At 35.9% G+C, this 13778-nt stretch overlaps 1 protein-coding gene across 3 annotated transcripts; it reads left to right on the top strand.

Moving 5' to 3' along the window:
* Positions 1–3262: 3262 nt before the first annotated feature.
* On the top strand, positions 3263–12557 carry LOC108677441 (origin recognition complex subunit 6). 3 transcript variants are annotated; one of them, XM_047881016.1, is made up of 5 exons: positions 3665–3839; positions 8615–8735; positions 9044–9400; positions 11898–12124; positions 12209–12557. In XM_047881016.1, the coding sequence occupies exons 1-4, from the start codon at positions 3712–3714 to the stop codon at positions 12108–12110; spliced, it is 819 nt and encodes a 272-aa protein (XP_047736972.1). In that variant the 5' UTR covers positions 3665–3711; the 3' UTR covers positions 12111–12124; positions 12209–12557. The 3 variants fall into 3 exon arrangements, with proteins under 3 accessions (XP_018021150.1, XP_047736972.1, XP_018021149.1); XM_018165661.2 differs by lacking the exon at positions 3665–3839 and adding an exon at positions 3263–3637 and having other exon boundaries at positions 11898–12557; XM_018165660.2 differs by having other exon boundaries at positions 3666–3839; positions 11898–12557.
* The last annotated feature ends 1221 nt before the right edge of the window (positions 12558–13778 follow it).

Below are 13778 nucleotides of genomic sequence, written 5' to 3'. Positions count from 1 at the left end.
TGAGTCATCCCAGCTGTGACCTGCAGGATTTGCAGTCGCAGGACTTCAACCCAGCTGTGACCTCCAGTCGTTGCAGTCACAGGACTTCATCCCAGCTGTGACCTGCAGTTGTTGCAGTCGCAGGACTTTGTCCCAGCTGTGACCTGCAGTTGTTGCAGTCACAGGACTTCATCCCAGCTGTGACCTCCAGTCGTTGCAGTCGCAGGACTTCGTCCCAGCTAAGGCATGCCTGGCCTGTCTCAGGTCACGATTCTCCGTATACCCGAGTATGAAGCGAGATCGCTACATAGCTATAAATTTATTGATACAAATAGCGTAAAATTCCTCAATAATAATTTCGATCTAAGGCCACAGGCGTTTCAATTCATCCCGATACTAAAATAGGCAGTATTATCAACAGTTCAGTTTAATTTGCGACTAGCATTCATTTCAATCTATCTCTCTCGAATTTAGAGCTTATCTTAATGAGATGGTCAATCCAATCCAATTGCATACACTAGCTCGTTTTGAACGGTCACGCAATTTTGCCTTATTATTCCTAACAAAGTACACCCAAAATCATTCATGCTTCTATGTAAAGAAACTACATATAATTAGCTTCTATTCTACAACAGATTCAATCATTTTCTGCTTCGATATGATCGAGTATCATTACAACTTTAGAAGTTAGTGGAAAGACGATGATGCCAAAGACATCATAAGCATGTTGTGGCGATATCAGAATGGCATTAACATTCGAACTATGCTGACGTATCTTAGTCAGGTAAAAAAGTATCTTAGCCTTAAGATCCTATCTGGATCTTGAAAAGTATCTGACGTATCTTAGCCAGGAAGAGTAAAATATGAATTTGGCTGTGATTAAATTATGAAATAGGTATTTTTTTATTTTCCGATTTCCGATATAGGTTCCGATTTTGATCTCTACGGTATGGTAACAATTTTATTTTCAAGTTATTGGGAATTTTTTTTCATAAACCAATTGAAACTGCATTCACGTCATTATTCTATCATGAGGGTAAGGGAAAATAATCAATCAGTCATTCGTGTCGCTATATCGAAGGGACGCTATGGCGCTTTTTTTGTTAAGATCTCATCGTTCGCGAGGCTGAGCCTATCATCTTTCCAGCGGCAGTAAAGCAATTAAACTGTCGCGCTTATCAGTGGGGCCATTTGAAAATGTTCTTCACTATATCCGGACAGTTTTTTTTTTTCGCCCGCCTCGCCGGTTTAATTGAGCCGCCCATGTCCTCCCGAGTAAAAAACTTGTCCAGACTTTGCGGCCTCGCGGGGTTTTTGACAGAAAATGTTGAGTTTTTGTCCGATGAAATAAAAACCCGAAGATATACCGTTCCAGCATTCACTGGAGAAATATAGAATTTTGCGAAGAAGTTCATATTGATGAAAAATTATTCAATCTCAACAAAAATATTTTAATTAGACAAGTGCGTATAAAAAACGAAACGAATAACTTCCGTTTGAACCCCTATAGACATTTAGTCAACACATTTAAATTTATTTAGCCTCCATTCAATTCAGCTCTATAGTTTGATAACGCCGTAATGTTCGACATCGGTTAACTAAATTTTGGCTTAGGAGATCTCCAAAAACTTGTTTGTCTTTCATGGATAGTTGGATGATTTAAAATATTTCATCGCTTACCTCGTGTAGTACATGAGGACCTTCAAGGTGGTACGCAAACGCTTCCGGGATTATAACGATTTTCACTTAAGAATTTTTACTTCTCAGAAATATTTACCGGTAAACACACGACAATCTGTCATCAAGTTACAACTGCTAATTTAAGCTATTATCATCCTGGTCCCAATACAAAAAGCAAAAATACTCAACACAAATTTTTAGTGACTTGAGTTGTATATAATAAGATTGTTGCAAAAAATTAGTATTAGCGGGACATGGCTGGTACCTAGTAGTAGGCGGTGACAGGAAGGGGCCCCCTGTGGTGGGAGTCCCGTTCAATGACAGCACCATTCCGACACTTCGGGACGAATTTTTCACAATTTTTTTTAAATAATTTGTTGCGTTTTTCTTTCACATAATTCTTTGTCGCATCGAAACTGATCTTGCCCAAATTAATAACATTGCAATTTATTCAAAGAACGCTTCTGCAAGCAATGTAGAATCTTTTATACTGCTTTTATCCCACGTAACCCGCTATAGCTAAGTTTTAAGACCCCAACGCACACCCAACTTGGTGTTAAGCAAGGTACGTGAAAATGACGTCTCGGACAAATTTATGGCCGGACTTGCGGCCGGTCTCATGGCCAATCTCCAAATTCAATGATCAAGGAATATCCCCCAAACTAATGAACGCAGCTAGATGAAACTTGATACACGTATTCATTAGGACCTAACGGTGATGTTTAGGTGGTAATTTTAATAATTTCGCCTTCGTTCGTGAGTTATATAGAGACACGGACCGAAATTCAGTGATCAAGAATTTCTTCTAAGCTACAGAATAGATTTGAACGAAATTTTGAATATACATTGCTAACCAGCAAACGATGATGATCAGCTCGCGAAGCTGTATCCGATTTTGTCTTCATTCGCGAGTTTTTTTCCATTTTACCTTCATTCGAGATACGTGTGAAAATGAAGCGAGCAAAAAAATTAACTCTCAGAGGAGCATATTGGAAATGAAAAGCTTGCTCTTAATTTAGACATGTTTTTGATTTGACAAAGTTATGTGTAGAAAGGTTGTCTAAACTTAGTCCATGGAATGGTCGGTGATCGTTAGTTGTGGTAGGCAGCTCACGCCAACGCTTTTTTTTTACACTTATGTATGGAGCGGCACTTGAACCACTGATGTTAGATGACGTTTTTTTTAGCCTCTATGGCCCTCTGAAATTCTTCACCGGGCGAGAAATTATCGTCCTAAGCTCACCATACTCAATATTATTAACATTAGTAGCGCAAACTATTGGAAATATTTGTCACCCTATTTGTTGAAACAGATTATTATATCTTCATCCTGCAAGTTAAACATCAAGTACTTTAGCTTTATATGTCATCTGAATTTCAATTTGTATATTCTAATTAAAAGTACAAAATCACCGAAAGTTAAGTCCTAGGTCTACCTAAAATCCTAAATCCAATTACTAATAATCTAATATGGTGCAATTTTTTTCACCTCGCGCTGCGACTGTTTTCACCTTGTTCACACCTCCAACCCTTCAACTACAGCAAATCTTTTTAACAACATCGCATTTTCATGTAAGAGTCGAGAATTACCATTCGTTAATAATTTGATATAAATAAAACGCCAGTCGCTCCCATAACAAAAATTTACCGCGACGTTCCACTTGAAAGTTAGGTAGCCGCCAAAAAGCCGCCAACACCACGCGAACATGTTCAAGCGCCAAGCTTGATTACACCTTTGAATTGCTCAAGTTGACCAGCTGCTGCTGCTTGTCGCAATTTTATTTTTTCTCAAATGCTCATCGTCTTGTAGGACTTAATCACAAACGAACTCGAAATTGAGCAGGATAACTCCCTGAATTACGTTTGTACACGTATTTGTCACTTGAAAACTTCCAGTGATGAGTTCGGGGAGTCAAACAGATCAACTCCTCCTAATTATGGGGAAGAAAATTGGAGTTACTTCTCCTGCCACTCAATGGTAATTATCTCAACTTATGGTCTGGGATTGATCATTTACGCTAGTATGTGTCAAGATTCATATTTTTTTAGAATATGTTTACCTATCCAAATTTCCTTGACTTGAGTAATTTGAGTCAAAATTCTACTAACCTACCTAACCAAATAGTAAGACTTCCACTTCTAAAGACTATACTAATAATAGGTACTATAGGTAGCCTAAGGTAGGTACCAATATAAACTAATAAAGCTAAGTAAATTTATAAGAAAATATTGAAATTCAGTGTGCTGTGTTATGTTGTTGAAAAGTAGCAATGCTTAGCTACAAAATGTAGAACAAATTTCTTGGTTTTTGGGACTGACTGATTAACCAGATAGGTTACATAGGTATGTTATTACCATATGTATTATGTATATAGGCCTAGAATGCATAGGCTAGGCCTATGCTGGATTATATTGTGGATACTGGATTGTGGATATAATGTTATTTGTTATGTAGAACTTTCACCAATAAAAAATTACAGGAGTTCTCCAGTTTCTGTTTCAAATAATAAAAGGAAAAATACCTACTATCTCTCCCATGATGGCATGACCCATACTGCCATAGTGGAATTGAAATGCGTGGTGACCTCCGGTCACAACCTTTATGTCGGTCATACATGCTGCCTAAAAACTTTTACTATAGTCAAAAAATTAAAAGTTCACACCTGTATCATAACAAAAGTTCAATTAAACTGTATTCACAGCAGTCCTATGAAATAAGCTTAATGATAATGAAATAATATGAAAGCTTAATAATTTTGTTTCATTTTGTAACAACCTAAAAAATATAAAACAATGTACTAAAACAATTCAGCACGGTCACATGTCTTCCCACCCTCCCCTCTCTCAACCCTCCGTTCCTCAAGACCCACTCTTATCATTCTCCTCCTCTCCCTCATCCTCCACACGTTTTCCAAATATCTCTTCACAACCTCAAACATAGCCGCACTTGCTCCCTCAGACAGACCCAAAAGTATTGTCATCCACTCTTTGCATGTTCTCTCATGCCCCCATTCATTAATCTCGCCTCTCATTCAGAAACACCTCCATCATAGACTGACGCTCTGTCGCTCTCTCTCATACATTCCACATTCAATCAACAAGTGCTCCACAGTTTCCTTCTCATCCACATCACACATAAAACATTTATCTTCCCTCCTCTCATTCCACCTGTATGTATGTCCATTCAGTATTCACACCTAGCACACCTGCCCTAACACAAAACAGAAGGTCCCCACCTCTACTACCATCATACATACATTCATATTTTGGCATAATTTTCATCTGATACAGTCTTAGAGTGTCCTTTCCCCTTTCCCTCCTTTCCTTGCTTACTCACCTTCAGCCCATAGTCTCATTTGCTTATTTTTTCTCTTTTCCACTCTTTTTCATCCCACTCTATCCTAATCGCACCCCATACTTTCACCACCCATTCGTCCTTTGGCCCAGCAGGCCTTTGGCACACCCATGCTTTATGCATATCAGTGATATCACACTTACGCACCACTGCCCGACATCTATGTGCTCATTTGCTCACCTTCATGTTCCAAATATACATCTTTTGTGCCCAGCATTCATTGTCCATTTGCTCCAGTTTCACTTTATACCTCAAAACTGCTCTCATTCTTCTTTCCTTAAAGGTAATCCAACCCATGTCTCCTCTCAGGGTGTCTACTGCTGTCCACCTGGGGGCTCCTAGTGCCAATCTCGCCATTCTATTCTGCACCAATTTCAATTTATCTAGCTCACCATCACTATATACTATCACATCCAATCCATACATAATACAAGGCACTGCCACACTCTTCCACACTTCCCTCAGTACTTCATACTTACTTGCTCTCACTTTTGCTGCACTTCCAAGTATACCCAACCATTAGTTCGCCTTACTTAGATTTGCGGCCTTTATTCTCTGACATCCTTCATGGTCCACACACATCCCTAAGTACTTATACTCATTTGTCCTAACAATCTCATTCCATTCCAATATCCACACTCTGCTTATATCCAAACTCTGCTTATTTATATAGTCCCATGAAGGTTTTTGCCTTTTTGGTTCTTCATGCTTAAGGTTTAATTTTATTATTTTTGCAGGCTTGCAGACATTGAGGAAAATTCATTCCAAAGCAGAAATGAAAAATATCTACTACTAGCTTATCTAGCTATTTTATTTGCTAAGCATGTCAAGGTATTTTCTGTCATTTTTAGAAGTAGCGTTTCTAATGAATCATTGAATGTCAATGATGCATGATGATCAGAATCAGAAACTTTGAAAAATTGAAAGGCTGTGTTTAATTTGAGAAAAAGTTATACTCACTCCTTTAATCATCAATGTCATATTATGTAATGCCTTGAAAAGTTGAAAGTTCAAGCAGATGTTTGAAAATTTTAATTAAACTGATGAGATGCATAAGTTCATTCAGTACTAGTCTATATATTTGAAGACTATGAAATAACCTTAACTGAAATAATAATATCTTAAACTACAAAGCAGTGTTTACTGTTCAACACAAGTACAGAGTACCTGACACACTGCAGGGCTGGAATAGCCCTACTTTTTTCTGAAATATTGCAGCGCTAATATCATATAATTTCAGTAGGGAAGAAATTTTGCGGCTCTAATGACATGTATTTTTGTTTGATTGAAAAAACTGCAGTTTGCACTTTGCAAACATGTCATTACATAAAAATTTTTAGCTTCCAAAATCAGCAGTACTTTAGCACTTGTTTACACTCCTGCCAAAATATCCTGCAGAACACAAGTCAATCCAAAACGTTTCCTTCGAGATCACGTAGTTGCGGTCACGTCAGTGCAGTCAGACTGCATTATCACATGTTCAGTTCCCACTTGAGTGAAGATAAATGTTAGTGTTGCTGGTTTGACTGTTTTTAGGGTAAAATTAGAGATTTGGGATAACATGTGCATGGGACTTAGTAAAAAAATTTGTGGCTTGTAGATGGCTTTTCATGGCCAAGATATGGAATTCACAGTTCATAAAACCATGGCTCAAAAAATCAAGTTGCTGCTTGTCAAGTAGATATATTCCATGCCTGACACACTACAGAGATCATTTGGGGGAGCAAATTGATATGTGTGACACGACAACAAAAGCACACATCTCACTGATTGGTCCAGACTCTGATTGATGATTGCCTGTGCTTAATCAGTTAATGGCATTTCAGTCAACAGTTGCCAAGTGAGTGAAGGCTCATTTTTATTACAGAAGATATAGGCATTTTTTTATATTAAAAGCATTCTGTCTTTTATGTTGAGAACAGCATGTTTTTAATTACAAATCTTATGACAATCTCACTCTGATACCTAAATACTTAAAATTAACTATTTAGTAATTTCAAGGATTCTATTGACTGCAAAATTTTAGTTATTACAAACCTATTAATTCCCGAAATGTTTCTGAAATAGAGAAACTTTCATCCCCATGTGAAATAGGGATTCATAAATTACCTACAAAATCCATTGTCATTTAACGGAACCAATGGACGACAATGGAATTGTTTTACAAATGATCCATTGATATAACCGCATCAAACGTCGAGCATCTAAATTACAAATACCGTACCTCATGTCATGGAAATACTCATGATTACTTGTCTAAGTGCTGTTCCTATAAATTGTAAAACATTTTTCAATAATGTTTTTGATATTCACAACTGATCAATAATTTTTGTCATATTTATGAAAATAATCAATATTATTTATCCATAAAGTTATGAATTTTAAATACTTTCATAAGAGATGTTTTATTAAAATTTCAAAAGTGTCACTGCTAGTAAATTTTAACATTTCCCATATTCTAATAACATTTAATTTTTATTAATGGTACATGCCCAAGTTCTCAAAATCCTGCTTCTCTGATTTATCAATATGCAGTAATTTTTTATTATAAACAACTGACATTTTCAAAAAGTCTCGAGACATTCAGGAACTCTCATAGGGAGATGAAATCATTCAGGATGCGAGGTGAAGTCAGTAAACCAATATTGACAAAATCATGCAAAAACTCAGAAAAATTCATATGTGGGTGCATATAAAGGTGTTTGAAACTTGAACAAACTTTCCATCATTCAAATCTCAGTGTGAATATAATCTAATTATTGTAAAGTTAAATTTGACATTAATTACCCAAGCAGGGAGTGAACTAGTGGTGGGAGGTGTAACGTGGTAGGCCTTCTGATCCATTTTGTTATATAAATGTGAGAATATATTACCTATCCAGAATTCCACACTATAGTAAATTGCTCTAAAGTGTTTTATTTGTAATAAAATTCTACCATTAATATTTTTGAGAAGTATATACTGTTTCATTGACATGTGGCAAGCCAAGTGCTTTATAAATCATCTAACTACTAATTAGAAACACGCGTGTTAATGCCACAATTGACTGAATGAATTAGCCTCCATATTGTTATTAACAACCTATTATATATAAAATTTATAATTTACTCATTTTGGAAAAATGTTGAAAAACTATTTTGCCTCTTTTAAATTTAATTTATATTTACTGACTTCAAAATCAAATTTCTATTTGTGAAGGTAAATATAATCCTCTTCTCCCTACAGGAGAAAACAAATCTGGAATTATTTGCAAATATTCAGGGACAATCAGGGTTATAGCCTAAGAACTAGAGAATAAATATAAATGTAACTAAAAAAAAACTTTGAAGGGCTTAGGAAATTTCAGAGTAATGAAAATCAATTAATTTATATGAATTGCCTTAATCAGACAGGCACATGAACCTGCTGGAAAATTTCTCAGTCATTGTATGACTATTCCAAGTAAGATTTTTACCTCAACTTTGTCACTTTCATGCCTGTAAAAATCAGTCCTCAGTCTAAAATTGGAACATTTTGTGACTTTTTTTTTATAATTTCATGTAAAGTGGAATTGAGTATTTTAAGCATGTGAATTCATGCTGTTTTATTCCATTTTTATAGCAAGGCTCAAGAGCTTCATCGCAGACTGACAGCTCGAGGGGTGAAGGGACTTACTGCCACAGCAGAGGTGGTGATCTGCCTGCAACTTGCTGCCACTCTCTGTCATGAAACATTTGACAAGGTATGTGTGGCTATGTCATCCGAGGCATCAATGGGTGCTAGGATTAAATTCCTGATCTTTTTATCATAAAGTTTAGGTTGATCTAATTATTCTCATTGATATGAATTAATGTATATAAATTTGATAAGAATGATATATACAGTAGTCAACAGGAGCTCAAACTTTCATTAATTGCTGAAATTCAGTATATGATGGAAGGGATCAGAATATATTGCTTTCAGGGAAGCCATTCTCTAAATTATCAAGCCTGTGCAAAATAAATTCTTGATATCAATTCCAAATTTGTTTAAACAATGTTTATCTTTCAGGATGCTTGTGTCAAGCTTTCTGGTCTGACTGCTATCAAATACCGCTCTCAAGTCCAAGCCATTGCTCTAATGCTGGGGCTGAACCTACATCTCACCATTCATGACCTAGCAGTAACACATTCAGTTTTGGCTGCTGAGAAGCTTGCTCTGGACATATTGAAGGCCTATGAAACAGAGGGTTATGGTGTTGATGTTTCTCTTCCCATCTACCAGACCACTGCTCTAGTAGCAGCATGCGTGCAGCTCAAACTCAAGCTCAATAAACGTCGACTGTTGGAATCTTGTGGAATCAATAAGAAGACTTTTGACAAATTACTAGAAGTTTTGACATCTCTCGCATCCAAAATACACATTAAGGTAATTTTTTTTAATTGCTTATAGAAGTAATTTTCCGCAAATAGAAGAAATTATTTATTTGATGCTAAAATTTTGCAACCTGCAAAAACCTAGGTTTACTCCTAGCAGCTATAAATGCAAGTGTTACAATGTAGAAGTGATGCCTCCAATAATGTCCGAGGTTGCACTCATGATATTGAACTCATTTTATTAAACTCTACCTGAGGATCGGGTTTCGTTGACTAAGGTACTGAAGGTAAGTAAGACACATCTATGCAGATAACGTATCTTGCATACGGGGTGGGAATACATTAGTACCATACAGAGTTATAAGCTACGGCGTTGACCGTAAGGTCGGAGAACTCAAGCTACATGGTACATCGCGGAGCGCTTATCAACTACTGGGGGGCCGTACTTAAGGTTGCCAGCCCTTTTATTACGACACTTCTCTTTAACTTCACTTCTTGTTTGTCTGTCTGTCTGTCTGTCTGCTACAAATCTTGTAATCAAAATTTAATACACTTCTACTTATCCTAGGTATCGATCTGAAATTTTACCCACTTGTGTAAAGTTGGAGACAATGCATGAATCAAATGTCAAAATAAATGATTTTAGAAATTAAAAAAAAAATTTTTCAGTATTAAAATAATATGCGTTTAAAAATTACTGAACAACAACGCTTCTGAACAACCGGATTGTTCAGAAGACAACGCTTCTGAACAATCCGGTGTCTTGGATGTTACACATGTACAATGAATTTCTAATTTTATTTTCAAATATTAAAAAAAATACTTTTTCAAATAAATTTTTTTAAATATTAAAGAAAATTTTTTTCCGAATTTTTTAAGATATACAAATTTTGTAAATTATCAAATTATTTATTCTGTCAACTGATTCATGCATTGTCTCTGACTTTGTGCAATTGTGCAAAATTTCAGATCGATTGGAGAGATCAAATTGTCATATATGAATTATAAGATTTGTAGCAGACAAAATTATTTTTAATTTTTTTAATAGTAAAAAAATTTTTAATTTATAAAATTATTAATCTGTCAATTGATTCATGCATTGTCTCCAACTTTACACAAGTGTGCAAAATCTGATCGATTGGACAGGTAGAAGTGTATCAAATATCAATAATATGATTTGTAGCTGACAAAATTATTTGTAATTTTTTAATATTGAAATTTTTTGTAATTCTCAAAATCATTTATTCTGTGAATTGATTCACATGCATTGTCTCCAACTTTACGCAAGTGTGCCAAATTTCAGATGGATTGGACAGGTAGAAGTGTGTTAAATATCGATTATAAGATTTGTAGCAGACAGACAGACAAACAAGAAGTGAAGTTAAAGAGAAGTGTTGTAAAAATTGAAAAAATAATTTTGTCAGCTACAAATCTTATAACTGATATTTGACACACTTTTCCCTGTCTAATTGATCTGAAATTTGGCACACTTGTGTGAAATCAGAGGCAATGCATGAATCAATTAACAAAATAAATAATTTTGAAAAAAAATTTATATATTAAAAAAGATTCATATATATTTATAAGATTGAAAAGGTAATTTTTTTAATTTTCGAAAATTAGATGAGAAATTCATTGTACATCTGTAAGATTGGAGATACTGGATTCTTTGGAAGTGTTGTCTTTAAAAGTAGTTTTTAAACGTATATTATTACCTTCGCTCCGCCCACTACTGAGGTCTTGATCGCGTGATCTATCGCGTGTACTTCAGACGTTGACTCGTCCTCAATCTCTATCAGGTCAAATGAATATTACGTCTCAATTACATACAATAATAATGATTATAATGAGACGCCAGATTAACACCGGACAATAATATTGCTCTTAGTAACTGCAGGTTAATGATAAAGAAATCTGAATTTTCTGATGTTAAAATGGTTGATTATTAAGTGCCAGTCTAGAGTTTATAAGTAAATAATATGCCGAAAATAAATTTACCGTCACTTTATTAAAAAGATTTTGGAGTCCAGATCCATCATCGTTTCACAAATAGCAGAATAAAAGAGTAAACCAGCTATTAATAACGTGTAGTTATGTTAACACTACATCTGTTGTGTTCATAATCTGCGTATGTGATGCAATGCATTAACGTGCAAGTCACCTATTATCATCATCGAGTACATCTCGATGTCGAATAGGTACATCTCGTCGAGTACATCGAGTACAAAAATTTTCATTGTTTTCTATAGTAACAATGCATTGTACTATTCATTCTCAACTTATTTGTGAGCCAAGAATTGTTTATACTAATGATCGTATACTGTTTTACTAGCATATTTTATGAATTTTTTGTTATTTCTGGCCACTTTTTTAACTCAAAAAACTTTAGTGTGCGTTATTTGTTAAGTCATTGTAATACTTAGAACCTTCAAATGTATTGTACCAATAATTTAATCTTACTCTTTCAATGTCAGCACTAAATATTTTTTAAAGTCTGAGAATTCATGCAAAGTTTCTGAGCAGCCAAATATCATGGTTTACTTTTTCAGGATGGCAATAAAACAACTGAAGGGGATCGTAAGCGGCAAAAAACTCTCATGGAGCTCATTGAAGACAACATGGCTAATGATGCTGAAGACCACGTGGCTTCTAAGCAGCAGAAATGTGACAAGGACCAAGATAACGATGATTTTGAAGAATGGAAGAGAAAGATTTTGCTAGAAGCTCAACTTAAAATGAAATGTAATCCAACAGAATTATAGTAGCTAGGATTTAATTTCATCAAATGTTTTATTGTGTTGCATTCGATGACAAGTTTTTATAATATGATGCTTGCTGTAACTCAGAGCATGTAATGTTTTTAAGTTCATTTTTCATTTGTAATGACTTGGAGTTCTTGCATTTAAAGTTTGATCCATTCGCAATGTGTTTGCGATCAAAATGGCCAATATGAATTTCCTTCTTAGTGAATGAAGCAAATGATACTCAAATTTTTTATTCTTGAATTTTTTAGCCATGGATTGTTTTGATTGAAGCTTTGAATGATAAATCGATTTTTTACATACGACAAAAATGAGTCAAATTTTAGACATGCTCACGTATTGTAAGGAGAATTAGTTGAGATCTCTTCACTACATATTTAATTCATCAGGGAGTAAAGCTGCGCTGTGAATTCAATTCATACATGTCAATAAAATGTGAACATTGTTTGAGTTATTTTAGAACGGGTTCCATTGCTTAAGGTGCTTGTACACGGGGACTGTGCAGGCGGCAAGTAGATCTGGCAAATGTCGGCCGCTTGGTGACTATCCGGCAAGTAAGCCTGTACACGAGGACAGTATAAAAGGTGCCGATATCTTTCGAGCCTGCCAGTGCGTCGTTAGAAGCAGTCCAGTGAGGACAGTGAAAATGTATAGTGGGATCATCTTTAACAACTTAAGTCTGTACTTTGTTTTTATACTCCTTATTCTAGCCTTTAAAAATGCAACGTCGGGAACAACTAAATCCTGACTAATAAGGTCTTTTTAGTTTCCAAATACTCGTTTCTCTCCATTTTGTTGGAGTAACCTACTTATAATAATACTTAATAATAAACCAGCATGGCGAACATTCCACATTAATTCGTATTTTTTTAATATCTCAAAGAACAACCGAATATCGTCTGGACTCCACTTTGTTGGGCTCTTAGAACAATTATCGTTCAAACCAGCCATGATTCACTTGACCCCAGATACTTCACAGGAGCAGCACAGATACTCTCACCCTGGCTGAACCAGCGCTAATGGCCGCTTTTCCAGCGAAGAAAACAACAAATCGTTGTCCCTCTCCGGCACAGGCCTTTGAAGCGGCTGAACCCCTATACACGAGGACAGTTCAAGCGGCGGATGAACTGGCGGCCAGTAGTGTTCCTGTGTACCGGCACCTTTAGACAATAGCACCTTACTCCAGCAATCCGTATGCCAAAGTAGGTTGATGCTGCTTTGACACGTAGTTGTACTGAATTACTTTGAATGCATACTATTTTTCCATGGGAATAACTGATGGTTGATCTTATTTCCTCATGGGAATTACTTAATGTTGCCCCTTGCTGATCGCGCGTCTGATCAGAAACCTATTGACAGATATTAGTACGGACAAAACACTTTTGATCTTGTCTCTAATCATCAACAGTTGTTTGTTAGTATATGTGTAATCATATATAGCGGTTTCAGCGTTTATTAGGCCGTAGGCCTGTCGCCGATTCTTAACATAGCAGAATATCCACAGCTTGTTGCGGGCTCGCACTCGCAGCCTCAAATTTGCACTGCTTAACCGCCCGGCATCCTTGCCGATTCTTGTCAGAAACTGGCGCACATAGCTGGGATCGAACCAGCACTTCTTTGCGTCAACCCTGTACTCCGCTTTAACCACTGAGTTTTGTATGTATGTAT

This window comes from Hyalella azteca, unplaced genomic scaffold (genome assembly GCF_000764305.2).
Source record: "Hyalella azteca isolate HAZT.00-mixed unplaced genomic scaffold, Hazt_2.0.2 contig6852, whole genome shotgun sequence".
Classification (NCBI taxonomy): Eukaryota; Metazoa; Arthropoda; class Malacostraca; order Amphipoda; family Hyalellidae; genus Hyalella; species Hyalella azteca.
Note: the sequence above shows the minus strand (reverse complement) of the source record. Positions and strands in the feature narration are given on the sequence as shown.